Below are 27,301 nucleotides of genomic sequence, written 5' to 3'. Positions count from 1 at the left end.
AATGTCAGACTTAAATGAAAGACTACAATTAAAATAATTAAAACCATCAATAATCTTGGGTGTGCTCCCTTTTAATATTATGGCACAAAAGAAGACTAACATCCATGCAAGTGTCCAAATCAAAAACCTCACCCAGAAGTCACAGGAAAGTTGTATTGATGAATGGTTCAAATGTCACCCATGTAATAGGACTTCTGAAGTTGGGCATGTTGTTCAGAGAAAGCAGAGGGAACTTTACTTTCCAAGTATGACAGATCCAGGCTTGGATAGTTCACAAATAAAAATGTATAATATTGGCTGGATGTTTCACCTCCACCAACTTAAAAAAAACATACAATAATCTGCAACTATATATGCAATTTCAGCCAGTATCTTTACCCCAGGGTTGAAATGTTTAATACCAGAGGGCATGCATTTAAGGTGAGAGGGGGAAAGTTCAAATGAGGTGTGCGAGGAAAGTTTTTTTTTGCACGGAGAGTTTTGGGTGCCTGGAATACGCTGCCTGTGGTGGTGATGGAGGCAAATACGATAGGCGCGTTCAAGAAGCTCTTAGATTGGTACATGAATGTGAGGGAAATTGTAGGATATGGACATTGTGTAGGCAGAAGGGATTAGTTTAGTTGGTCGTTTTATTACTAATGTAATTGGTTCAGCACAACATTGTGGGCCGAAGGGCTTGTTCTTGTGCTGTACTGTTCTATGTTCCATGTTCTATGTTCTAATATGTACTCACTCCATTTTATGTTGCTGGATTTTAAAAAATAAGGCTTAAATGTAACTGCTCTTGCCTGGTGGAAACCAGGCAGTAGGACACGTCTGGGGACACACCACATCCTTGCCTGCATCAGTTTTAAATTTTAGTTGTTCAGAAGATTACTCTAAGCCAGTGACGTTATCTTTGAATGAGCACACTGGTTACATTTTCAAGGGTAGGGCAAGAAATGGAAAAGAACAGCAGTGATGTCTTCTCCACCTGGCAAACCTGCCGGGATCAAAAAAGGTGCGTCTCACAGTCCTCTGAGCCCCAAGTCCTGACTTAATCCTCTCGCACTCCAACCTTCCCTTAACTAGGACTTCCCTGTCAGGGCATATGCCTTATGAAAGTGATGAGGCTCAGTTGTTTAAAATAGGGTAAGCTGTACACCCAGAATCAGACATGTATTGAATTCAGTTTTTATTCTGAGAGCTGGCATGGACTCAAAGAGCTGAATGACCTCCTTCTATACCATAAGGAAGCACGAAAATAAAACATGATGTCCCTCATGCCCGTGGGGGAACCAGCAAATCCAAAACTATAGCAAGCTGCACAGTATGTATATTGAAGTCCTTACATATATGAGTAGTGGGCTAGAGAGTGTGGAATACATGTCATGTGATAATGGCTCAGAAGAGCAGCTGATGGAGGAGAATAAGGGCAACACAATAAAAACATCCCTTTGGTCTCTTCACTTCTTCCTTTCTCTACAGCTTAAAAATACCCTTGCTTTTCTCACTTTTCAAGTTCTAATGAAGAGTCATTGACCAAAAAGTTAACACTGATTCTCTCTCTGCCTGATCTGCATTTCCAGGAGTCTTCTGCTCTCATTTTAAATGAAAATAAAGCTTATTATCTGAGAAGCAAAAAACACCAGGTAATTTACAGAAAGAACGATCTCACTTAACAAACTAGGCAAAATTAGTAACAATCAAAACAAAATATAGATATGTAGAAATAATAAAGTTAATATCAAATATTACAGTAGAGTACTGTGATATGTTCCACAGGATGATGTGCATTATAAGTTAAAATTTAAAAAAACCTATTACTAACAATAGGAACTGGATAACTTTGAAATAATATAATTTTTGACGGAAGGAAGTAAATGGTGGAAATTTACTGAGGTGGAGTCTGTCAATATAAACTTTGTTCAGAATGTAAAGAGATTACTGCAGAAAAAGTTCCACAAAACCTTTAGAAGATCAGAACAAAACCTATGAAAATTATATTAAAAACATATTGTTATAAATAAATAATTGATTGTTGACTGCTTGATTATGTCAAATTTAGTTTTGTCCTAAATTTTGCTCTGCAGTAGGAAGGAGGACTAAAGGAAATGGTGACCTTGGATGACAGGGCCTTTTTGACCAATTTCTATTAGTTTGGTGGTTGCTGTGTGTAGGTAACTATTGTACTGTGATGCCATATGCTGACAATGTAGGCTCTCAAGTACTCCTGGTACCTACTTTGAGGTTCTTAGGTACTTCTGATGCCTGCTATGAATGCTGCATTTTATATTTGAGCAATGAAAAATGAAAAATGAAATATCTGTAAAAGCACTCTAAAGAATTTCATTTCCAGGAAGATGAAAAAATGCTGAATTCACCCAGATTCTGTTGAAGTTTTACTAAAGTAAATCATAGCACTAATACCAAGAACAGAAGGGTAAAACAGGCTGTTGGTAATCTCGGGGAAATTGATGGAGCTTTAGTTCGTTAAGGGTCGACTTTTCGTTAAATGGAAAATAACCCATGGCAATTCTGAAAATTGCTTTAATTAGTTGGCATGGAACCAGATACAATACTTCACACAAGAGAATGCAATCCCAAAACAATAAAATATAAATTTGGTATTAATCCACGGGAAGAATTGCAGCAAATCATAGGAGAAAAGAGAAAACGAGATTGGAGGTCAAGCATAAAATGTTGCACTTCTTTTTCAGTTGGAAGCTTGTTCAGTTTAGCAAGTCACCCCAGTTGTCAGGCTTAATGAAATAAAGGAACCTGTAACTTTGAGGCATTTCTCAATTCCAAACTTTACTGTTAGTTCCTCTTTCCAAATTTAAATAAAACTGGTTAAGAAAGAAGCTGACTCAAATGACCTAAAGAAATTTTGAAAGATATTCAGTTTTCCCATAGTTTTTACTTCTCACAACAAAGGAGGGGGCCATTCAGCCCTTAAGAGTCTATTCTTGTTCTTGGGATATCCCCAGGAGTCCCATTCCCCCACCTATTTCCATGGTAATCTCACATCCATGAATTCCCCTGATTCTCTGACACTCATCTACACTAGGGCTAAATTACAGGGGTCAATTAATTGACCAGCATGTCTTTGTGATAATGGCAGAAAATTGGATCACTCAGGAAAAACCCGAACAGTCACAGGGAGAATACATAAACTCCACACAGACAGCATCCAAGGTTAGGACTGAAGCTGGAACTGTGAAACAAGTTGTCTGTGACAAAGTCACACATTTTAAGAATTAAAAAACATCACTTGGTCAGAGAAAGAAACAACTAACATGGTAGCAACATGTTGGTTCATTCGGATCAACTGTCTGAGATCAAGAACTTTAATCAACATGATTCAAATTCTCTGCTCTTGGGGGCGATGGAGGACAGATCATTAGTTAAGGGGGAGATAGGTAAATATTTGTAAGTTTGAGGAATTGAGGGTTATGACGAACTTTGAGGTCAGGATTGATCAGCCATGATCATAATGAATGGCGGGGCAGGTTTGAGGGACCTGCAGCCTACTCTTGCTCCTATTTTTTGTGTTCTTGTATATGATGTAGGTAGGAAAGAAGCCATGCTGTTTGGCTCCCGTATCTCAGTTCAAATCTCTCCCCCAGCTGCTCAACGCAAGCTGAACCCAATGTTTTCCAAACCTGTACCGAAACCAAAATTTCATATCCAAACCATTGATAAAATAGTCTCATCTAAACTTTCTAACTCATTACTATCCCAACTGCCGTCCCCAGATCTGCCTGTCTGTTCTTCCTTTGCTGAACCAAGTTTCACCTTACAGATACCACAACACGTCAAACTTCTGTTATCTAGATCACACTTTTTTTTCCTCCCAAATATCACTGACCTCCATTGGAACAATCTCCTCCAATGCATCACACCCACAATCCAGCTCCTCATTAAATGAGTGTCTCTGGACTTTCTCCTTGCTCTGCAGTTCCTCCAGCCACTGTGCCTTCCTCCTTCCAAATTTCAGATGCTTTTACGTAATCTGCTTTATCTTCAGAGGTTGAGCATTCTTGGTCAAATTATGGAACATTCTCCCCATAACCTATGATCTTTTTCTTTTCCTTCAAAATTTGCTAAGAACCTACATTTTTGGCCATGCTTTTGGTTATCCCTGCTTACTCTATCGTCATCTCTATGGAGTGCTTTGAGATTTGTTTAATCAGATTAAGGTTGTGACTTAAATGAAAGTTGTTGTTCTACTTTTAAGTGCAATAGCACATTATTATGTAAAGGAGATAATGGTAATAAAACATACAAAGTCTTTAACTTAGTAACATGACAGAATCATGAGACATCAGATCTCTTGATAAAATTGATTTTGGTATTTTGGATGTGTCCTCTATTCCTGAATAGAAATACTTACATTTATAACCAGCTAATTGAATCAAGTCCAAAACTGATAATTGGTTACCATTACATTATTCAATAGATTGACATATTTAACAGCACGCACACAAGAATAATGTCCCAGAGGCACCTCTGGTATCCTTCATACAGCTTGGAAAAAGGCCCTTTAGCCCACTGAGTCTGTGCTGACAACCAAACATCTATTTACATTAATGCTATTTTTTTAAATTCTCCCCACATTCTCTTCCACTCTACCACTCATTTACACACCAATTTACAGTGGCTAACTAACCAACCATGTTTTTGGAACGTGGAAGGAAACTGAAGCACCCAGAGGAAACCTATGTGGTCACAGGGAGAAACAGTAAACTCCACACAGACATAACCTAAGGTCAAGATTGAACCCAATCACTGGTGCTGTAAGGCAGCAGTTCTATGAGCTATGAGACTGTGCTACCATAAGTATGCAAGGTATATTTTATTCAAAGTAATTATCTTATAGGAGGAACTATTAATTTCAGAAGAGTTTTGATTATATAGTAAGGATGTTAAAATCAGGCCTTCCTCTCTGTAGAGCAATGTACTGAAGTCTCCAATGCTGAGAAATCCCAGAATGACTGTATGGTAAGGAGTGAGGAAATGCTGGTTTGGTCTGATATTGGAGCCATGAATTTGAGAAACCCTGCTATAGATTGAAACATTTCGCACTCATTGCAGCTAAATTTGGCCCCAACTTGTTTGTACAATGTTGGTGGTAATGCTAGACTCCCTTAGCAGCGTGTGTGTCATGAGTTGAGGTTATACTGGGTAATGACATTGTACATTATTTTAAAGAAAAAGACACAAGTAAACTCCTTCAGAAACAAATAATTTTCTCAATAAGGTGTGACAGAGGTTTTTTTTAATAATACAGTACAAACCTAACAATATGCATGTTCCTGAAAATATACTTCAAAAATCAGTCACAAAGTAATCTGGGGTAGCAGTTAAATTAGCTGCTATAAGAGAAACAAAAATAGAGCATTCTGGAAGGGCTCAGCAGGTCAGACAGCTTCAATGGGGAGAGAAGCAGAGCTGAGGTTTTAGATCAAGGGCTCTTCATCAGAACTGGAAAAGTGAGGAAACAAACATGCTTTAAGTTGAGAGAGGGATAGCATGGAGAGGACCAAGAGAAAGTCTGTGATTGGGCTCGGATCAAAGTTGTCAAGGTAGTAATTACTTTGAAAAACATCAGTTTGAAGAAGATGAGAAAAGTAAATTGAAACATTAAGTTTCGCCACATCTGTGGAGAGAAAGAGAAAAAAATTGCTGTAATAGGCCTAGACTGAAGATGAGATGCTGTTCTACAAGCTTACATAGGGTATTGGTGGAAAAATGTAGTAAGTCAAAGACGGAAAAGTCAGAGTGGGACTGGGGTGGAGAATTAAAATGACAGATGACTCGAACCTCAGGATTACCCTTCTGGACTGATCAAAGGTATGAATATGTGTATGAGAAGCCCATCCAAATGCAGGGCATTTTCTGAAACATACCATATCAAAGTGGATTATGCTCATAACATTTTGTTATGGTGATTATATTTGGGTTCTTGAAAACATTGTTTAACTTCTTTGCTTTGTGCACTTTTCTTTTTCTATGGACCTCTCCAGGACTGTGCGTTACGGGCTGTTCATCAAAAAGTATGAAATACAAAAAGACATCGTGTTGACATTGAACAAGACCTTAACTGCCACAGAAGTATTATGCTGTTTTGGATGTTCCAAACAGGTCAGATGTAAAAGCAGTGATAAGGGATGCAGAGTATTTTCATCAAAACATTAAGAGGGTAAAATGTTACAATTACAAAGTGCAAACTGTGAATGCCCTGCTTATTGCCCTAAACATTCACATTAAAGCAGATTCTGCTCTAACTCCATCTACCAGTTTGCAGATGATACCACCGTTGTAGGCCATCTCTCAAACGGCGATGAGTCAGAGTACAGGAAGGAGATAGTGGAATGGTGTCATGACAACAACCTTTCCCTCAATGTCAACAAAACAAAAGAGCTGGTCATTGACTTCAGGAAAGGGGGCGGTGTACATGCACCTGTCTACATCAATGGTGCTGAGGTTGAGAGGGTTGACAGCTTCAAGTTCCTGGGAGTGAACATCACCAACAGCCTGTCCTGGTCAAATCACATAGAAGCCACGGCCAAGAAAGCTCACCAGTGCCTCTACTTCCTCAGGAGGCTAAAGAAATTTCATTTGTCCCCTTTGACTCTCACCAACTTTTACCGATGCACCACAGAAAGCATCCTATCTGGATGTATCACAGCTTGGTACAGCAACTGCTCTGCCCAGGACTACAAGAAACTGCAGAGAGTTGTGGGCACAGCCCAGTGCATCATGGACACCAGCCTCCCCTCCATGGACTCTGTCTTTACCTCTCTTTGCCTTGGTGAAGCAGCCAGCATAATCAAAGACCCCACCCACCCGGGTCATTCCCTCTTCTCTCCTCTTCCATCACGTAGAAGATACAGGAGCCTGAAGGTACATACCACCAGACTTAAAGACAGCTTCTACCCCACTGTGATAAGACTATTAAACAGTTCCCTAATACAATGAGATGGACTATAACTTCACGATCGACCTTGTGACCTTGCACCTTATTGCACTGCACCTTCTCTGTAGCTGTGACACTTTACTCTGTACTGTTACCATTTTTACCTGTACTACTGCAATGCACTCTGTGCTAACTCAATGTAACTGCACTGTGTAATTAATTGACCTGTATGATTGGTTTGTAAGACAAGCTTTTCACTGTACCTTGGTACAAGTGACAATAATAAACCAATACCAAATATTCGTTGCTGCTGGTTGAATCAATAGAGGTCTTCAAGATTAGGAAGGGTTACAGTAAATAGTGAGACATCATCCCAACAGATCATCATGAAGAAAAAAAATTCAGAGCAGAAGTAGGCCACTGAGACCATCAAATCTGCTCCAGCTTGCAGTCAAAGGCTGAGGCATAGAGTAGAATAGTTGGGACATAGTGTTGCAGCTGTACAAAACATTGGTTAGACCATTGTTGGAGTATTGTGTACAGTTCTGGTCGTTACACTACAGGGAGAATGTGGTAGCAATAGAGAGAGTGCAGATAGACTCACCAGGATCTTGCCTGGAATGGAAGGCTGTGGTTATAAGGGAATATTGGATAGGCTGGAATTATTTTCACTGAAATGTAGGAGGCTGAGTGTGACCTTATGATGGTTTACAAACTTATGAGGGGCATAGATATAGCAGATAGGCAGTCTTTTTCCCAGGGTAAGGGAGTCTAGAACTAGAGAACTAGAGGACTAGAGTTAAGAATAACTAGCTTTTATAGATGCGTTCTATTTTGTATTGCATTAATAACGTTGCTTTGAACTCTCTTGGAAATTCCAAACACAACTTCTAACACTCATAGCTCAAAGGTCTTCTTCCAGTTGAAAGATTGCCAACCACATAATAATTGACTGACAAACTGAACAAATCATTTTTGTTGAAAAGTAGCTTCTGTTCAGGTTTAGCAAACACAACGAAAATGGCAATGGTTGTGTCAATGGAAGGTTTGCAATGGATTTTGACTTTGCTAATTCATTTTTGATAAAATCTCCTTATGTCTTATGATGGATTAAAGGCTCTTCTACAGAATTAATATATCAGAACTGATACACTTTTGTATGCTCTAATATACTGCCGAGTAATCTCAGATTTGATTCTGTCTGTGCAGAGTTATCTGGGGTACCATAATTCAACTCAGTACCAAGGATCAAGAGCAAGGGCACAATTTGTGAAATTGCTAATGGAAAATCTTTGTTGGAAATTTTCATACGTGAATATTGCACTTGAACAGCTTAAAACAGAGCTATGGTGTTCTTTAGTCACAAGACTGTTTAAGATTTGCATAAGGGCACTACGTTGATGTACTGTGGAACTGTCAGATTGAATCTGGAATCTAAATGAGAAGAGAAAGTTGAAGGCAAAGAAGTTTTTCAAGGAAAAATTTTGAAACTGGATCTAGTCTGACTCCAGAAAATTATCATCTGGTGTCCAGCAATATTTATATCAGGGTAGTCAACAACTGCTTAGGGTAGATATTCTTACCTGGGTACGGAATTTTTCCATAAGTGACTATTTCATACAGGAGTATTCCAAATGACCATACATCTGATTTAATTGTAAAAGATCCATAGCTTATAGCTTCAGGTGCAGTCCACTTAATTGGAAATTTAGCCCCTAAAACACAACACATAACACTTTTATTATGTTGCAAGCACCTGTTCACCACCTGAAGCTCAACTTCTGCAAGAAATAGAATACTAAAGTATGATGTGGTATATTCACAGTCAGCAGTCAAGAAGGATATAAAGTGCATTCAAATTAATTTCCAACAAATGAGTATTTTGATAACAGAATACCTTTTCTTTCCAAGTATCCTCTTCAGGAATATTTTCTCAGCTATAATTAGAGTTATCTCAGGCTATTTTTCATTATTAAATCTTGGGCTCTGGGTATTGCTGACAAGGCCAATAGTTATTGGGCAACTACCTTTCTTGAAAATGTGGTGAACAATCTCCTTGAGCTGCTGCAGTCTCCATGAAGATCTTCAAGGGAGTGATGTTCAGGAACTTGACCCAGCAATGGGAAGAGAACATGTGGCATGCAGGAGGATTTAGTGGTGTTGATCTCATTTTACTCTTAATCTGTTTGCAGTTATGGGTTTGAGACGTGCTACTGATGAAGCCATTGAATTTCTGCAGTGCATCTTGTAGATGGTGACACTGGAGATGGTGCACCTCTGGTGGAGGAAATGAATGGTCAGATGGTTGATGGGTACCTATATCATCAAATGCTTTCTCCTAAATGATGTCAACTTCATGTATTAATCCTTTGCCTTCTTCTCAACAAGCAGAGCATATTTCAACATGCTCCAAGCTTGTATGTTGTGAATGGTGGAAAAAAATTTAGGGAAGTGGAGATCAGCTATTAACTTCAGACTACTCAGCTTCTGACTTGCTCTGGCAATCATAGTATGTGTATGGCTGGTCCAATTCATTTTGTAGTTCATAATAAAACTAGAACCTTATTTGATCATGGTCTTTCTGATAATTGGCCTTGCTAACTAAAGTTTTATTTTTTCACACAATTGATGATAAGATTGGTTTAGAACTGTATTTGTAGACATTTTTAAATATTCTAACCTCCTATTCTAAGTTATTAGACACTTTCATTTGCCCATAAACCACTTAAAGTAACATACTGTTTAATTTGTGTTTAACTTAATTAGCAAAGATTTCCTATCACTGGTGGTTAATTTTTCAAAATGTGATTGAGAATTGTTGGTGAAATGCTTAAAGCAGAGCTTTGTAATTATAGTCAATGCACGTAGATCCTGAGTATTCACTTGAAATGAATAAAGAAAATAAGTTACAGACTTATCAGTCATCACTCTGCACTGATATACTTCACTACTTCCTTAACTACTCATGGGCTACTGGAATGCATGGAATGACTCAAACTGAAAAATTTTCATGGACCAATAGACGTGATATGAAACAAATAGTAACAATTCTTCTGCCAATTAAAATAAGCCAACATCATCACAAGATGTTGTTTGAACAGATAAACAGTATTTCATTCCAAGGTTAAAAATTACGGTAGCAATTATTATTGCTGCAGATTGCTGGCTTTCATGATAAATAACAGACACAATTATAAACCCGAAGCTTACTTAAAGATTACATTTAAAATATTCAACTCATAAGAGTCAGGAAAGCAATGATTAGAGGAAAATTAAAGCAGCTCAGGCATTACAGATAAACAAAGATATCCATCCACTTTGCCCTTAAGATCCATAGAGCTGGCAAAAGTGAAAGCAGATCTTTAAGCTCTGAAACATGACCTTTTACACAATTTCTAACAAAATTAGAGGATGTGAACATTCAAGAAGAATTACCCTTAAATTCCCAAGACCCTACTGGAAAAATGTCAGATATTTTTCCATTTATAATTTAGTAGATAAATAATTTAGTTATGGTATTTGTCATTAACCACTTTAATTACATTATATCGTTGACAGTTTAGTGGAATTAAACATTCACAAAATTGCTATCAGTTTTGTAGCTCAGAATGTTGAAATGTACCTTCTTTGGCCGTATACTCATTATCTTCAATTATTCGTGCAAGGCCAAAATCAGCAATTTTGCACATCAGGTTGTCAGACACCAGAACATTAGCTGCTCTAAGATCTCGATGGATGTAATTTTTCCTTTCAATGTATGCCATTCCCTCTGCAATCTACAACAGAGCAAAGCATATTTTAGGAGTTGGATTGTTCAGGCAGCAGTTTCTACAAAATTCAGATAATGGCATGTAAAATATTAAACAACGCATCAGCAGACTGAAAAATAACATGGTCCTCTATGTAAATCTCACAGGAGGAACCAATTGAGCAAGAGGCAATAGATTGTAATGATGATAACTAATGGCAAATTGAGGATTAGATAACATTTCAGTGTGCTTCATGTGTTATGTTAATCCACACCCTGTTTTAAGATACACAATGAGTGAGGCAAGGAAACAGAAAACAGGAACTTCAAAATTGCATTGTACAAGAAAGAGCATTGAAAAAATGTTGTCAATGATCAAAGTTGCATCTAAAGAATGAGGAAGGTTGAGCCCATAGAAGGTAACCAGTATCCTTTTCTGTCCTATAAGCCTCAACAAATTATGCCAAAGCAGTTAAATCCAAGCGAAGCTTCTGATGTACAGGAATGATTCTTTTGCATAATTCAGTGACGGAATCAATTATTTGTGGAGATTTTCATTTAATTATGAAAGGGAAACAATTGAAGATCTAAAACAAGAACAGAAAAATGCTGGAAAAGCTCAGCAGGTCAGACAGCATCTGTGGAAAGAGAAATAGTCAATGTTGCAGCTATAGATCATTTACCTCACAGTAATGCAGAAAACAAGTGTACAAAAATTAAAGTTACAAAGTAGGTTGGATAAAGATGATTTTCTGCTTGAAGCACTGCACATTACGTTACCTATTTCAGCTACATGGACCGCCAATTTCATGTTACCACGGTGAGACAATGTGAGAGAGAAGTTGTGAGCTATGCTTAATGACCAGCAACAAATTAGCAAAGGATAGCAGGCAAAGAAACGATGACTTGACAGACATAAACAACAAGGAACAAAATGTTGGTTGAATGATCCCAACTTCACCATTGACTGGATGCCTCACAGAATTTTGAATTCCATTTTAGAACTGGGATCAAAATGCCTCTGTAACATTATTATCTTTGTCTTAGACAATCCCTTGCAATTGATGATGACTTACTTCTACTCTAGTTCTGTGATTCTGAGAAGACTAATGAGACCAATGTGGGACCCATTTGGGGCGAGAGGTACTTGATGGGAAGAGCATGTGGGTAGTTTGGGAAGTGATAAGCTTTTTTCATCACTTACACTGAGTGTGTGTGGTCCTAATAGATAGACTTTAAGTTCTTAATGGCACCCTTAATTCTCCTTCTCCATTTTGAGCAGTCAAGATCCATGGTGTACCCCGAGTTAGTGGATTTTTAAGGAAGCTCTGAAAAGATTCTTGAATCATTTCCTCCTTCTGCTTGCCACAATGGAGCTTGGAATTTAGTTGCTTTGAAATCAGATTGGAAACTTCATTACACTTGAAGGGAAAAATAACTGCCCTAACCATAATCAAAGGCCGGGTTCCAACAAAAGAATCCATGACCTAAAGAACAGATGGTGGATGGAAAGAATATAACACATCCAGCAATTTACTCATAACCACGACATATGCAGTTTCTTCAGTGTGTACAAGGTCACCTGTGGCCAAGACATCCAAGGGACCACCCACTGAGGATCAAGAAGAGAGGGGAACTTATCAAGGACAGAGAGGAAGTTAGGTCCTATTGGGAGGAACACTTCAAAGAGCTCCTCAACTACAACTTAGTCCTTGATGAGAAGGTACTCAACTCCATTCCACAATGAACTCTCTTTTCCAACCTCGCTACCACCCTGACGAACAAGCTGTCAAAAAAGGCCTTATGCCAACTGAAAAGCAAGAAGGCCCAAGGAGCAGATGGTATCCGTGCTTAAATTCTAAAACTTGGCAGAGAGGAACTTCAGTCACAAATCCATTACTTATTTCCCATGTGCAGGAAGAAGAGGACATGCCAGGGAAACTCAGAGACATTGTAACCATGACCATCTACAAGAAAGGAAACAGGTCTGATTGCAGCAAGTACATAGGAGTATGTGATTCTATTTCTCATACTTCTCAACTAAAAAGGTATGGTGTGCTGATGAATATTCTATAGGTAAAAACACTCTCTGACACGTTATCGAGCTACGTACAGTTATAACGATCCTGGATGTGATTTCTGATTTCTGTTGTTAAACATCCCAGCCAGGGGCAGTAGCAGAGTGCTATAAATATGAATGACAAAATCCATCCAGGTTCTTCAAGTCATTATTCAACAGCTCTAAACTTCTATTAGATTTGACTCGATTATAATAATTCCATGAGCTCCCTGAAATGAATAGTTTAATGATCCTATCTCTGCTGCCATAGAGAAAAATTGTTTTTGAATGTGCTGTCTTCCTGTACCTCTGGAATTCTACCCCAGTTTGAATGAACAGTTTCAGGAAAGCAATGAAAAAAATCTAGCAGATGTAACTCTTCGCAGCCCTTTCTGTGAAATTTTTTTTTTATTCATCAGTTTTTGTTTAAAAAAGGAAGAAAATAAATTGCAACATTTAAAAAAAATGTTGCAATAGTGGTTAAGTCAAATGTCGCAATGATTTTGACAAATATTGCTCTATTTCCATTTTTTATTCAAATGGATATTTGGCCACATTCAACTTTAAGACTGCATGTCCCATTTAGATTATCACATCATGGCAGGAACTATGCTTTTTTGTACTGCTTAGTACAATGTCTGGGAAATCATGCCAGTGAAACTGCAAGGTTTTTCTTTAGAAAGAGGATATTACAGTAAATGCACAGTCAAATGGAAACTCATTCAAAATCCCTGCTTCCCAAAGTTCCTTAAGCCTATTGTGCATGTCTCTGGTATTGTAATACAATCACTGTGAGGGTGTGATTAAGGAAGCTCCTGCCAATGAATCTTCCTAAGATATCCAAGGACTTCTTTGCCATGCGATAAAGGGGATTGAGCTGAGCAGATGCAGCCTCTGGAGTCCTGTACCGGCACCAATTTCAGGCGATCCACCCTCCTCCAATGTTGCAGGGTCGGAATTTATCCCTCCCTCTTCTCTGAACACCAGAATGGGGTTGACTGGGGAAAGAGTTGGGAGGGAGTGGGGGCAATGACACAGACTTATCAACTGTAGACTAGCTTATACTTTGTTTTCTTGATCAAATAGCAGGGCGAGGACAGTTGTAGTTATTCGCATGCAGTACGCTTCAGTGATATTTAGATCAGCAAGTAGCCACTGTTTTTTCCAGTTCCTCTTTTGTGCTGATGGAAATTGTGATCACCGTGTTATTTTCTGCTAACTGATGTGTCTGAACAGAAGCAGCAAAATTATTATTAGCGGCAAAATGGCTAGAAATCCTTCCTGATATACCAAAGAATTCCAAAAACACTTCTTAAAAAAAAGTCATTCTGGTCTGGTAATGGGGGCTACGACCACATTCATTACCAACTACAGTTCGAAGGTGACATAAACAAACAAATAAAATTAAAGCAGATCCCCAAAAAAGTTGTTCCCAGTTCAGATGTCCTTACAAAGTCCCCCTCATGAATTTTTGGGGACAGGTAGAGCATCAAGCAACAGCCTAATAATCATGCAAATATCTCAGGGCTTTTTATCACAATGCCTGGGTATATCCCATCCCATTGACAAGATGGACCCAACAGAGGTGGCAACACAATGGTATATAGGCAGAAGGGAGTACTCCAAGGAATCCTCCGCATTAACTCTGGACCTCTTCCAGTTTCATGACATTAGATCATTTACAATGCAGCCCTCTGCCCTCCCTTAACAAACAACTTAGTTCTTCATCAGGTATATTTGGGAGTCGTACACAGTGATTAGGGCACAGATTCTACTGTGAGTGGAGGATTTCAGTTATCCATCATCGAGTGACTGAAATGGCCAGTACTTGAGAGACATAGCTGCTAGACTGGGTCTGAGGAAGGTGATGAGTAACCAACAAGTGGGATAAACCTACATGGCTTCATCCTCACCAATCCATCCATTCATCCCTCTGGGATACCTTCACCAGAAGCACAGAACAGTTTATACAAAGAATCAGCACCACTTACCCCAGGGAATATAGGGAAGGCCAATAAATGCTGGCTTTGCTAGCAACACCAATACCCCATGGAAAAAAAAACATTGCTGCTTGAACTGCTGCAGTTCTGTGTGGTAAGGGTGTTCCCACAGTAAAATTACTGAAAGAACTCTATATATGAATTTTGGGAATTTTACTTCAAATTTTTAATGGAAGTTAGGTTCATCATTCAGATGCTTGTAGCAGCTCTGACTCAAAATCTACTGTGCTGTTTGCTAACATTATGTCTGGAGAACACCTGTAGACATTACCGTTGAATGTGATCTATAAATAATAGAATCTCTTTTTGTGATGTCAACCACCACTATGGGTTTGCATGACTGCTAATTCTTGAGAAATAATAAACTTAACATCAGCAATGGTACAAGCAGCCCAATTGGCTTCAAGTAGAACTCTGATAGACTGGGGAACTTCACACCATTAAATTGGAAGGATTCATGTTGTGAAATAGAAAAGGTAGCATATGAACTCCATGCATCATTCATTCTCTACAGTGGAAGCAAACACCAATAGATAAGTACAAAATAGAATTAGCAATGGCATGACAGTAAGATTAATTAGAATTTTCAGCCACAAAGCCACCTGTTTCTGTAACACTAGGTCTGTGATATTCCAAGAAGCCATATGTCCGACTAAAATGTTGTAATAACATTACATGAACTATCAACATGCACACCACAACCTACTGACATCTGCTTGGTCTAACCCCATTCTATTACTTATTTAATACTTCTTTCTCTCATTCCTTTTGTTTTCCCTAAATATAAATGATAATATTCTCTATACCTCAAATATTAGATTATTCCTCAAACTATGTTGCAGGAAAATAAAATTTCTAATTCACATTTCCCTCCACTTTTTAGATGACTTCCAATCTTTTTCAGCTAGTTACACACTATGTCTTGCACATGAAAGGTAGACTGCATGTGAAACTCCCAGTAAATGGCATACCAGAAGCTTATTAAAGACATCCCTACAAGTCAAGCAAGAAATCCCTGGAGTTGGTCAGCTCCGTTTGGTCATGAAAAGGACAGGCATCTGACCTGATTTAAACAAACGATTGAGTAGGTATCAAGAACTTACTATTGATTTTCTTTTTCACAATATAACTATCAGGAATAGAATATTATTTTCAATTTGTTCACTGCACTGAATCAAGAGGATGATGGAAATCTTTGGCATTTTGTGAATGTTCTAAGGAATCGTAGTTTAATTAATCCACAACAACTTACTATCCTTAATATAGAAAATCATTTTAATACTCCTACTAATATATACTCAGCAAAAAAAAAGATCCAGGAGAGATTTCAAAAAGGAAGAAACATCAGTTAAGGAAAATACTTTGTTTTACAAAGATAAAAAGTCAGAGATTTAGGGACGGAATTCCAGATTGAAAGCATAGTGACAGTGATGGAATTATGGAATGATATAGCACAGAAAACAGGCCCTTCGGCCCAACTTGTCCATGCCGACCAAGGTGCCCACCTAAGCTAGTCCCATCTGCATGCATTTGGCCCATATCTCTCAAAACCTTTCCTATCCATGTACGTATCCAAATGTCTTTTAAACGTTGTTATTGTACCTGCCTCACCTACTTTCTCTAGAAGCTCATTCCATATATGCACCACCCTCAGCATGAACAAATACCCCCTCAGGACCCTTCTAATATTTCCCTACCTCACCTTAAACCTATGTCCCCTAGTTTTTGGTTCCCTTTCCCTGGGAAAATGACTACGTGCATTCACCCTATCTATGCTCCTCATAATTTTATACACCTCTGTAAGGTCACCCCTCAGTCTCATACATTCCAAGGAATAAAGTCTCAGCCAGCCCAACCTTTCCCTATAACCCAGGCCAACAAGTTCTGGCAACATTCTCTTAAACCGAGGGTGAAAAGATGGAAAGGACTGTGGGGAATGGGTTAAAGAAGTCGGTGGATGTGAGGAACAGCAAGGAATTGAAGGGATTTAAGCAACAATAGGAATCTTAAGTTTGACATATTTAGCAGTCAGTACAAGTCAGCATAGATAGGGGTGATGGTTGAGCAAGACCTGAACATTAGGACCCATCTAGCTGAGCAGTAAGCAAGTTTACACAGGATGCAAGGCAATTGGTGATTTGCCAAATAATGATCCCAGTGCTACCAAATGATTACTTCAAAAGCTTAAACCGTGCATCTTATTTGCATCATTTATGAAAATCTAAGTGACTAGATACAATGCCTAAAGTGTAAATTGAGGGGAAGGAAGTCAATTGATTTGAATTCTGTTATGTCCTATGTTGTACCTAGCAGGCTAGAGGGATTTTTGGATCCAGTTATTTTCAATCATAGTTCCCCTCAAGAAGGTGAAATAAAAATAAAGACAGACCCCCAGGCCTGACCAGTCCTCAACTTCGAAATATCAAAAATCAAGGGATAATGAGTGCTTCACATGTTTTGTTATTTAATACATTAACGTAGCAGGGAATGAACCCTACTTATCTGATGGTCCAGCAAATCAACACTAAAGAAATATTTTTATTGGCTGATTTCTGACAAGGTTACCATTTGTTACAAAGAACCTGCTGGGAAGGTGGGAATGGTTGTGGAATCTTGTTACCGCAGAATAACGCCTTCCGCTACTTAAGGTCATAAAACAGCAACTGCCAAACCATTGGAAGGGTATTCCAAATCAATTAATTTCCACTCACAGGATGTTAGTGCCTGTTATCACCATTCCCCTTTCACAAAGGTGCTTCCAGCAATTAGTAGAATTGACCCCAGAATATTGTTATGAAACGGAAAAGGTAGAAACCTCAAGGGAAATCCTCCCTGTTCCTACTGGAATTCTGCTGCCAAAAATCTTCATCTGTACTTTCTGTCACCAGACTTGATTACTCTAATACATTAGCTATTCTATCCCTGTAAACTTCAGGTCATCAAAAGGTCTGCCACTCACGTCCTAACTCATTCTAAGGTCAGTTCAGCCAACATCCAGTGGTCCTATTCTCTGGAATTCCAATTCTAACCTCTCTACTCTCTTAAAAAGCTCTTTTATGACCAAAGTTTTGGGAATATGCTTAAAATTTCACATGGCTTGGTGACATAGCCCGGGACTTAAGTTGTACAGTTCATTCTGTAAGAATTTTGTAGTATTTCAGAGCAAGACTAATTAGATGGCTTTGAAAACCTCACCAATAATAATAAGCTGTAGATATAGATGCAGGGTTTGATCTGCAAGTAAATTTTTGGGCAATGGTTAATGTGCTTTCTTTTCATCCCCTACCAGCTAAGTAACCAAGCATCCTTATTCTCAATATTCAAAATAGTAGATTGAGAATTCATCAGTGTGTTTACAAAAGGTTTTTTGGCTGGTATGTATGCAAGGATCAGTACAACTTTATGTTCTGGGCACACTTTTAAAATTATCTTCAGTTTTATCTCTGTTTAACCTTGGTAGAAATGAAAGCTTCCTGAAAACGAAGTGCAAATAAATGAGGAAACATTGTTTTGATTCCTTTTCTAACTTAACGTCTCCAAACAATAAAAACTGCATCAAAGCAGTGGAGTCTAGATATTTTAAATAACCTAGGTGAGAATTTTAACTGCAGGTGTTCTATCAGTACAGGAAGGAATTGCTTTGAGGTTTCAACCTTTTTCCGTTTTCATAAGAATATTCTGGTATCAATTCTGCCAACTGCTGGAAGCAGACTTGTGAAAAAGAGAGGAGTGACAACAGACACACTACATCCTGTTAGTGAAATTAACTGATTCATATTACTGTTCGACCTTGTCAGATGCTGTACAAGGACGGACTATGGCTGGATAGAAAGACAATGACCCTCCCACATAATAAACAAACCAGGACCTAGAAACAGGCAGTGCAGTAATTTGTCAGATGGAGAATAACTTAAGATTCAATGGCATTACTGTCCCCAAGACCCCCACCACCAATATCCTGGGGTTGGGGGGTTGGTGGTCACCGTTTACCAGAAATTCAGCTGGACTAACCACAGTACAGGAGTGACATCTTCTGACCCCAAGATCTTTCTAACATACTCTCCACTTGCCTGAATGAGTGTCAATGACAATAACCCTCAAGAAACTTGATGCCTAACCAGAACAAAGCAGATCTCCTGAACTGAAACCCAATCAACCATCCTAGACATACATTCCCTCTGGCACCCAGTACACAGTGGCTACAGTGTGCACCATCTACAAAATGCATTTCCTCAGGCTGCTCTGACAATACCTCCCATTCCTGGGACCTCGACCACAAGGAGGACTGGGGCAACAAGTGCATGAGAACACAGTTGCGCAGCTAATAGAGCCACTGCCTCAATAGTGCCAGAGACCCGAGTTCTACCTTGACTTTGGGTGCTGTCTGCATGGAGTTGGCATGTTCCTCCTGTGACCGTATGGGGTTCCTCCAGGTGCCCTGGTTTTCGTCCCACATCACAAAGGACATGCAGGTTGGTAGGTTAATTGGCCATTGTAAGTTGCCCTAGTGTGCAAGTGAGTGGTAAAATTTAGGGCCAATTAATGTAGTATTAGTGTAAACGGATGGTTAATTGTCAGAGTGGACTCGTGGCCAAAGGGTCTATTTCATGCTGTTTCTCTTTGACTCCATGATCACCATCTACAGGTTCCACAAGTTGCACACCATCTCGAATTGGAAATATATCATTGGTCCTTCACAAGATCACAAGACAAAGGAGCAGAAGGTAGGCCATTCGGCCCATCGAGTTTGCTCCATGAGCTAAACTAAAACCATTCTTATCCAGCCCCAATTTCTGGCCTTATCCCCATATCCCTTGCTACCTTGACTAATCAGATACATATCAATCTCCTCCTTAAGCGCCCCCAATGATCAGGCCTCCACAGCTGTATGTGCCAAAGAATTCCATATAATTCACTACCCTCTGGCCTAAAGAAATTTCTCCTCATTTCTGTTTTAAACCGTACCCTCTAACTCTAAGACTGTGCCCTCTAGTCCTGGACTCACTCACCAAGGGAAACAGCTTAGCCAACATCTACTCTGTCCAGTCCTTTCAACATTTCTAAATGTTTCTATGAGGCTTCCTCTCATTCTTCTGTACTCCCAGTGAGTGTAGTCCAAGTGCCAACAATTGCTCATCATTAAGTCTAAATCCTGGAGTTTCCTACCCAACTGTACTATGGGGGGTACCCTCACCAGAAGGACTGCAATGGTCCAAGGAGACAGCTCACCACTACCTGCTCAATGATAATTAGGGATGGGAAATAATTATTGGTCTTTAATCCCAAAAATGAATTAAAAATCCCCAACAAGGAGCAAGGGTATGTAGTTTTAAAAGAAAGTATTGTTGGTGAATGGATGGCATAATGGCACAGTGAGCAGAGCTGTAGTCTCACTGCTAAAGCAATCCCTGGTTCAGTCCTGACCTCTGGCGCTGCGTGTGTGGAGTTTGCATGTTCTCCCTAGGACTGTGCGTGATTCCTCTGAGTGCTCTGGTTTCCTACCCCCATCCCAAAAAAGTCTGCAGTTTAGCAGATTAATAGTCAATGTAAAATTGCACCTGGTGGAGGTGGGTGGTAGAATTAATGGGAATGTGGGGAGAATAGATTACAGGGAAAATTAGTAGGGGAATGGGATTGCTCTGTGAACCAAGCATAGACTCAATGGACTGAATGGCCTTCATCTATATCTATAAGGAAATACGGAACAGAGCCAAGATGGCAGCACACTTTGGCCCTCAGTCTGCATGGCTTTAGCTAGCTTCAGAACCTGTGGATTGAAGGTACAATGCCGACACTATAGATTCTTCTTCTGTCACCTTAACCTTCACTGAGTGATCCTGCTGATAGTTGCCTATTCTGGCGATTGACAATTCTGCCTTTTTGAGGACTGTGCTATGGTGTTAGACAAAAGAAAATGTCTGGCACTTATGAAACCTAGTTGAATACAGGTTAGTGCCATTGACAGAGTAAAGGAAAGTAGCTGGAAAGGAAGACAACTCAGAAGATGCATTACTGCACTCTAGCTACAAAGACTTTTGCTGAACAATTCAGCAGCACATTAGTCCTGATACCTTTGGGGAGGGCTGGAATGTATAGGCGGATGGAGCAGGGTGTAGGGGGAGGTAGGGAAAGAAAACAGTGTGGCAATTTGGGAGCAGGGTACTGTGCTGGGAGAAGGATGGAAGCTCCCAGGAACACAAAGATTCTGCCAAATTTAACAGCAGGACCTCATCCTTTTCAAAATTTTGTTTCTCTGCCAAAGAAACAGGCTGGAGGGCAGGAAAGATGACAGCAGCTAGTATCATTTAGGAGATCATTCAACTGAGATGGAGTGAAAGGAAGATTATATTTTGCAGAGGGAGGTGGGGAAAGAGCTTGGGCGATTTCCATCTGTCTCTCCATAAAGTAGTTACTTACTGTAGCCAGAACTGTCATCTCCATTTAAATGGGTTCATTGAGCTCTGGGAAACTCAGCATATAGCAGTAATTTAAATTAGAAACCCAAATCTACTGGTCAGGATTTAAATATTATAATGAATTAAATTCCTTTGGCATGAAAAGCTACTGGTATGCAAATGCAGTCTGTAGTTGTAGGGGTGACAGACCTGGGCATTAATGATCAACTTTACACATTTAACCATCCATTGACTTTTTCCTGCCTGTTGTTGAGGAAGTTCATATTGATCCCATTATTTTTTGGGGTGAGAGCATGGGTATACGTCATTCTTAAATGCTGGCCTAAGCATCTTGACAAGAAAGAAAGCGAGTATGAGAAAAAGTCTTGCATTCATAATCCATGGGCCATCAAGTGAAATGCTATTTCCAAATAAGCACTTTTTTTGAATAAAAAGCTAAACATCGTCACCTGTTGTAATGAAAGAAAGAAACCAGTTTGATATTGTTTGGACACGTAGGACTTTGGTAAAAAAAAACTGAACACGTTCTATATAAAGGCACGCTGAAAATGCATTCTGTACAAATACAAAGCAAGACATCTAAAATGGGTTACATCTTATTTCCATGTAATTACTGACCTGTGCTGAGAAATCTATCATTTTTGGTAACACAAGTCTTCTCCCTTCATCAGTCTTCAGGAAATCTAGTAAACTACCTGCAATTCAAGAAATGGACTCAATGAACAAAGGTTTAAAAGCAGCAAGTAATTGTTATTTGCAAAACTCTATTCTTTAAATCCGAGCAATTAAAACATTTTAGTTTAATGAATTAAAGAAATTAATTCTGAAATAATAAAATTACATTTAATTTCTCTGGTGTTTGAATGTCATTTGTAAGAATTGCTTAAATAATAGAAATTAAAGAACACCTGGAGATTTTTGCAGTTTAAATGCAAAATGTACACATGGCCGTTATGGAATTACAAGCCATATACTTGCATTCATTTCAATTGCTGTTCTCAGAGTTAGTACTTCTTGGTGCTGAGGTGTCGCCCTCTTCTGACATCCAGGATTGATACTGCCCGATGGTATGAGAACAACATTGCATATTCTACTTGCATAGCTTGAAACTCAATGGTACAAATATTGCATTTTCCAATTTCAGGTAACCCACAGGCCTGGAATTCTGCTCCTGTGCACACACATTCACCTATTCCCTTTGTTCACCTCTCCCATCCCCCCTCCCCCATCTGGTTCCCATCTATCATTTACCAGCCTCTATCAAACTCCACCAACCCCGTCCCCCCCTGCCCTGCCCTTCGTACTTTATATACTGGCACTTTCCCCTTTCCTCTTAGTCCCGATGCAGGGGTTTCAACAAAAATTGTTGACTTCCACCTTTTGCCTCCACAGATGCTGCTCGACTCGCTCCCAGTTGCTTATTATTCATTTAAAAAAAGGGTTGAAGACAAACTGAGTGGAGGAGAGTACATGGATACGAAAGATTTGGAGGGATACGGGCCAAATTCAGACAAATGGGACTAGTTCAGGAAGACACCTTGGTTGGCATGGATGAGTTGGGTTGAAGGGCCCGTTACTGTGCTGTATAACTCTAGTCCAATTCTAAATTCCAACACGATCAGGGGAAGGGTTATTCCACAGTAAGCAGACTTCAAAGTTGGTCAATAGTGACACAAAAGTTTGGCTTACTCAATCATCCCACTATGCTTAGCTCTAGAGTCCAAACTGACCTTTTGCCCATAAATTCAGCGATAATGTAGATCGGATCTCCTTTGGTCACCACTGCATAGAGCCGCACCAGCCGATCGTGTAAGAGCTTTTTCATCAGGTTAGCTTCTTCGAGGAAGGCTTCCACAGACATGGTGCCTGGTTTCAAAGTTTTGACAGCTACCTTTGTAGAATTGTTATAGTAACCTGAAACAAAATGGAACATAAGCTCTAAAGGAAATCCAGCAATAGCAAATTAATCAACATCTTTTATTACAGTGTTACAAGCCAGCTTTTGATTATAAACACAAATTAAAATGTATTTACTTTGCTGCATTGACATCAACATGAAGCCTTCAGGTAAGCTCAGAAGATAATCAGAGCAGATAATTGTGGTCAACGCTAGGAATCAACGGGTATCACAAGCAGGTCGATGGTCTCGTATGAGTGGTCAAAGGCTGTGAATCTACAGTATTTTCATATCCTAGGTCTGATCAAATACGCTACTGGTCTCTGCTATTGCTCAGTTCACACTAACAATCAGGACTCATTCAGATACTCCACTCACCCTCACAAGCAAAGCACGGCCGCAAGAGCCAAAACTCACAGCCTGCACCCACTGCCAACTAGCCAGCAGTATTGTTTCCTTCCCTCTTGAAATCCAAGGCAGCAAACATAATTGAAGACCTCACCCTCCTGATTGTATCCCACTGACCCCTCAGAGCATCAGATGTACCAGCTGGAGATGGCCCCTCATTACTCATCATCACCACCAAACACTTATACTTGTGTCTTTTTCCTTTTAGGAAGCCAAGCAGTGGTGGAATGACAAGGCAGCAGCAATGAAGGAAGAGACACTGCATAATTAGTGGATAACAGAGTAGGGAATGCATGTGGTGATGTTGAACATGAATGGCCAGTGGCTGGGAAATTAGAGGAAGCAGCCTGCACACAGGCTCCTCTTCCTGGGGCTCAGATGGAGATTGAGTGAAATGAGCTGTGGAGGTTAATGAGTAAGCACAGTTAAAAACCAGGTGCATTAGAAGAACTGCCTAGAGATATGTTCAATGAATGAGGGTCAATGAGAAGTCCAGCACCATCTTGCCACAGGGCTTTGAAGAGAGCTTGTGACATCCTTTCTGGGATGGAATTAGTGGCCAACTCCTTTTGCACACTTGTGGTCCCAAGCATGATGCATTCTGATAGCTGATGTTGCAACATCTGTGACAGCAAGTAACAGCTACCATCCAACACTGGTACAAGATCAGCTGGCGGCCATTATGACTATGGATACCAGTGTTCTTGCAGGGTGTCACCAGCTGCCCAGCTACCTGTTTACCAGATTATTAGGGACACACTCCACGTTGGCAAGTGTCTCCATTGAGCACAAATCTATCATCTTTTCTCAGGAAGACACTGTTCATCCGCAAACCACGCCACTCCTCTCGGGCCTATGCTTTTGGTAGTCCACAGGAGGCTGTCCAAGCTATCTGCATCTTCTTCTGCAGGTTAGCACCTCCCATCAGTTTTGCTGTGGCCACCAATGAAATGCGAAAGGACATAGAAGATGGACACCAAAGAAATGCACAAAAGGGATTAGTCAGTTCTATATAGAATATGTCACAGTTTAGATCGAAATTGTTGTTTCACGGTGGCTTTTATCTTTACATTGTGGCCAAGCAGATGCTTGGAAGATTTGTATCCGTTAATGAAACAGGAATTGTAAATGTGGTTACTAGTATTAGATCCTGATGAGTTCTTCATGGACAGTGCAGTCAGAAAGGGATCATTGATTCCTTCCTCTTCCTTGTCCTGCTTGCTGTATGGGAGATTGAGCAGCAGACCACCTAGTCCTGATGACCACATGGCTGAATATTACAAAGCTCCAAGACTAGTGCAGGAAACAGAAGCATTGTTGAAGCATAATAAGGGCTTGCTCTCATATTTTGCATGGATTTCATTGTTCGCTGGCTGTGCATATGCCCATGCCCATGGGTGTACATCAGCGTTTCCAACCACATCATCAGTATTCATCAACCATCCTTTGGTTTGCCACTGTGACTCAAATGCAGCTGTAACAGTGCACTATCACTGAAGAGATGTGAAAGGCAGGCCATGGCCTTATCTCCTTCTGCTAGTACAAATATCACTAGCCTGTTGTGCCTGTGCTCACTGAAATGGCAATACAAGACGACAATCCTTGTGCACATTGCATGTTGATTCAGCATATCAACAACACATAGATTGTGAATCGTTGTTGTTTGCCTTTCTGGAAGACGTGGGGCATTTGTTACTATAATATAAACAAACAAATAATTTAATTTATTTATTAATCTTCTCTTATTTCCTGATTCATTTAGGAGAACGAATTAATGGAAGCACAGGATAATTCAACGATGAACAAAGACTTCTGTTATTCCAGCTTGTCCTAAAAGCTCACTAAAAATGTCAAGGCTAGTGCCGAGGTCTGTTTGTTTAACTTTCTCCATCTCCAAAGACTTCCTCTTAACCCAATTGGCATGACCTAGCTTTGAGCTATCGTTTTCCCCAACTCTGCTCCCCTTATGGTTTTGCCCTTTTGACCTGAAAATAGACAGTAGAAGTGGGGCCAGGTTTTATCTGCTGCACTCATGATAATTCCACAATCTAACAGGAATTTCCCAAAGTAGAAAAAATTAGCAAAGTATTAAATTAAGAAACCACCTTATTAGAACAGACATCAATATTAGGCAAACTGAAGTTCTTTAGGTAAATATGTGTTTTTCACCAGACTGAAATTAGAAATTCAATGAAGTTTTATAAGGGCTTTGACTTGTATTATACAGGTGACACCTGTGTTATGGGGGCTGAGGGGTTTGTGGGGGGGGTGGTGGTGGGTGGTGAGGGCGTGTTCCCAGAAAATAGTTTATAATCACAATTTTCTATAAAAGGGAAGCCACATCATCTACACATGCATTAAGAAACACAAGTTGAAAAGAGAATGTGAATTGATTTATTTACTTTTTTTTCTATGTAAATTCTGCGAGAGTGAAATTTATTCTGTACCTCAAATTTTTGGGTAATGATATGCGAGTTCTGTAAGGGCAAATTTCCATTAGCAGAATGATCATGATGCTGGAGTCGCTTGTACCTGGACTCACTGCATTACATCTTCTTGCTCATTTTAAGATTGTGCCCTTAGCCTGGAAAGCTCACAAATATTCAGGCCTCTGATACTATGGAACAGGTCTGAATGTATTATTCAGTGTCAGTACTCCCAATGTATTATGAGCAGCTGCACAAAGGAAGTAAACTTTTGTATTTATGCAGTAGTTTACAAACACAAGGAGGCATGAAACAATGAAGTTTAAGTAGTCAAAGGTCACATCATTCACGTTTCAGGAACAGACATATAATAAACTCTCAGTACTAATTAAACAGCAAACTTTGGACAAACATTTGCAAATAGTCTTTTTTCCCAGGGAAAGGGAATCAAAAGCTAGAGGGCATAGGTTTAAGGTGAGAGGGGAAAGATTTAAAAGGGACCTGAGGGGCAACTTCTTCACACAGAGGGTGGTGTGGATATGGAACGAGCTACCAGAGGAAGTGGTTGAGGCAAATACAATAACAACATTAAAAAGACATTTGGACAGGTACGTATATGTAGGAAAGGTTTAGAGGGATATGGGTGAAATGCAGACAAATGAGACTAGCTTAGATGGGCATCTAGGTCAGCATGGATGAGTTGGGCTGAAGGGCCTGCTTTCTGTGCTGTATTAATCAAACAAAATGGAGAAAAGGAAATATAGTAGCTTGAGGCTAGAGAATGGGTCCTAGTAAGAGAGGACCTTTGGAAATGGTGAAGTAATTGTGCTTTTCCGTGCAGAGCTGGAAGCAGCAGGAACATGGTGAGTGGGAAGCCTGCCAAGAGAGGAGCAGCTAGTGAAGGGGTGACTGAAGTCTGGGGCCACAATGGGGGCAAACAGTACAAGATTTATTTGCGCTGGAGAGTCAAATGATGAAAAAGGGGTTGGATTCTGAGGGCTTCCACGGTCTTAGGCAATTGCATGCCCTGATTTTACAATGCTCCATATGGCACAGACTCATTCACACGGCTCTTCAGGCAAAGTACACTACAAACAACCAAAGCCCTAATGGCCCCTGTTCTTCCCTCAGGATCTCACAGAGTACAAAGTCTGAGCTTCATTCTGTAAACACAAAATATTTGAACAGTGGGATTTAAGGGGTGGTAGGTTGGGCACAGAGATTGGGAGGAATATGGCATTATTGGTGGGCATTATTTTATCAAATTATTTTAAAAAATATATTCAATTTTTAAAGAGTAAAACATCCCTCTGGGTATTCTTTAGTACTTAATTGCTTGGCACAATAGAGATGGATTTATCGTATTTTATAAAATGCAGTGAGAGTAATGGATCTGTTTTTGCCTAATGAATGCTCACTCCTGCGCAGTTGACATACCAATTGAAT

The 27,301-nt window shown here is 39.7% G+C and overlaps 1 protein-coding gene across 3 annotated transcripts in view; it reads right to left on the bottom strand.

Moving 5' to 3' along the window:
- The window catches only part of lyn (LYN proto-oncogene, Src family tyrosine kinase), a 101,086-nt gene that overhangs the window by 2,319 nt on the left and 71,466 nt on the right, over positions 1-27,301 (bottom strand). For all 3 annotated transcript variants that reach the window (XM_052023974.1, XM_052023973.1, XM_052023975.1), the window contains 4 exons: positions 22,858-23,038; positions 21,743-21,821; positions 10,524-10,677; positions 8,485-8,616 (listed from right to left, as the gene is read on the bottom strand). In XM_052023974.1, the coding sequence (XP_051879934.1) occupies positions 8,485-8,616; positions 10,524-10,677; positions 21,743-21,821; positions 22,858-23,038 (546 nt within the window). The remainder of the gene's footprint in view (positions 1-8,484; positions 8,617-10,523; positions 10,678-21,742; positions 21,822-22,857; positions 23,039-27,301) is intronic.

This window comes from Pristis pectinata, chromosome 9 (genome assembly GCF_009764475.1).
Source record: "Pristis pectinata isolate sPriPec2 chromosome 9, sPriPec2.1.pri, whole genome shotgun sequence".
NCBI lineage: Eukaryota > Metazoa > Chordata > Chondrichthyes > Rhinopristiformes > Pristidae > Pristis > Pristis pectinata.
This window is presented reverse-complemented; position numbering and strand designations above follow the sequence as displayed.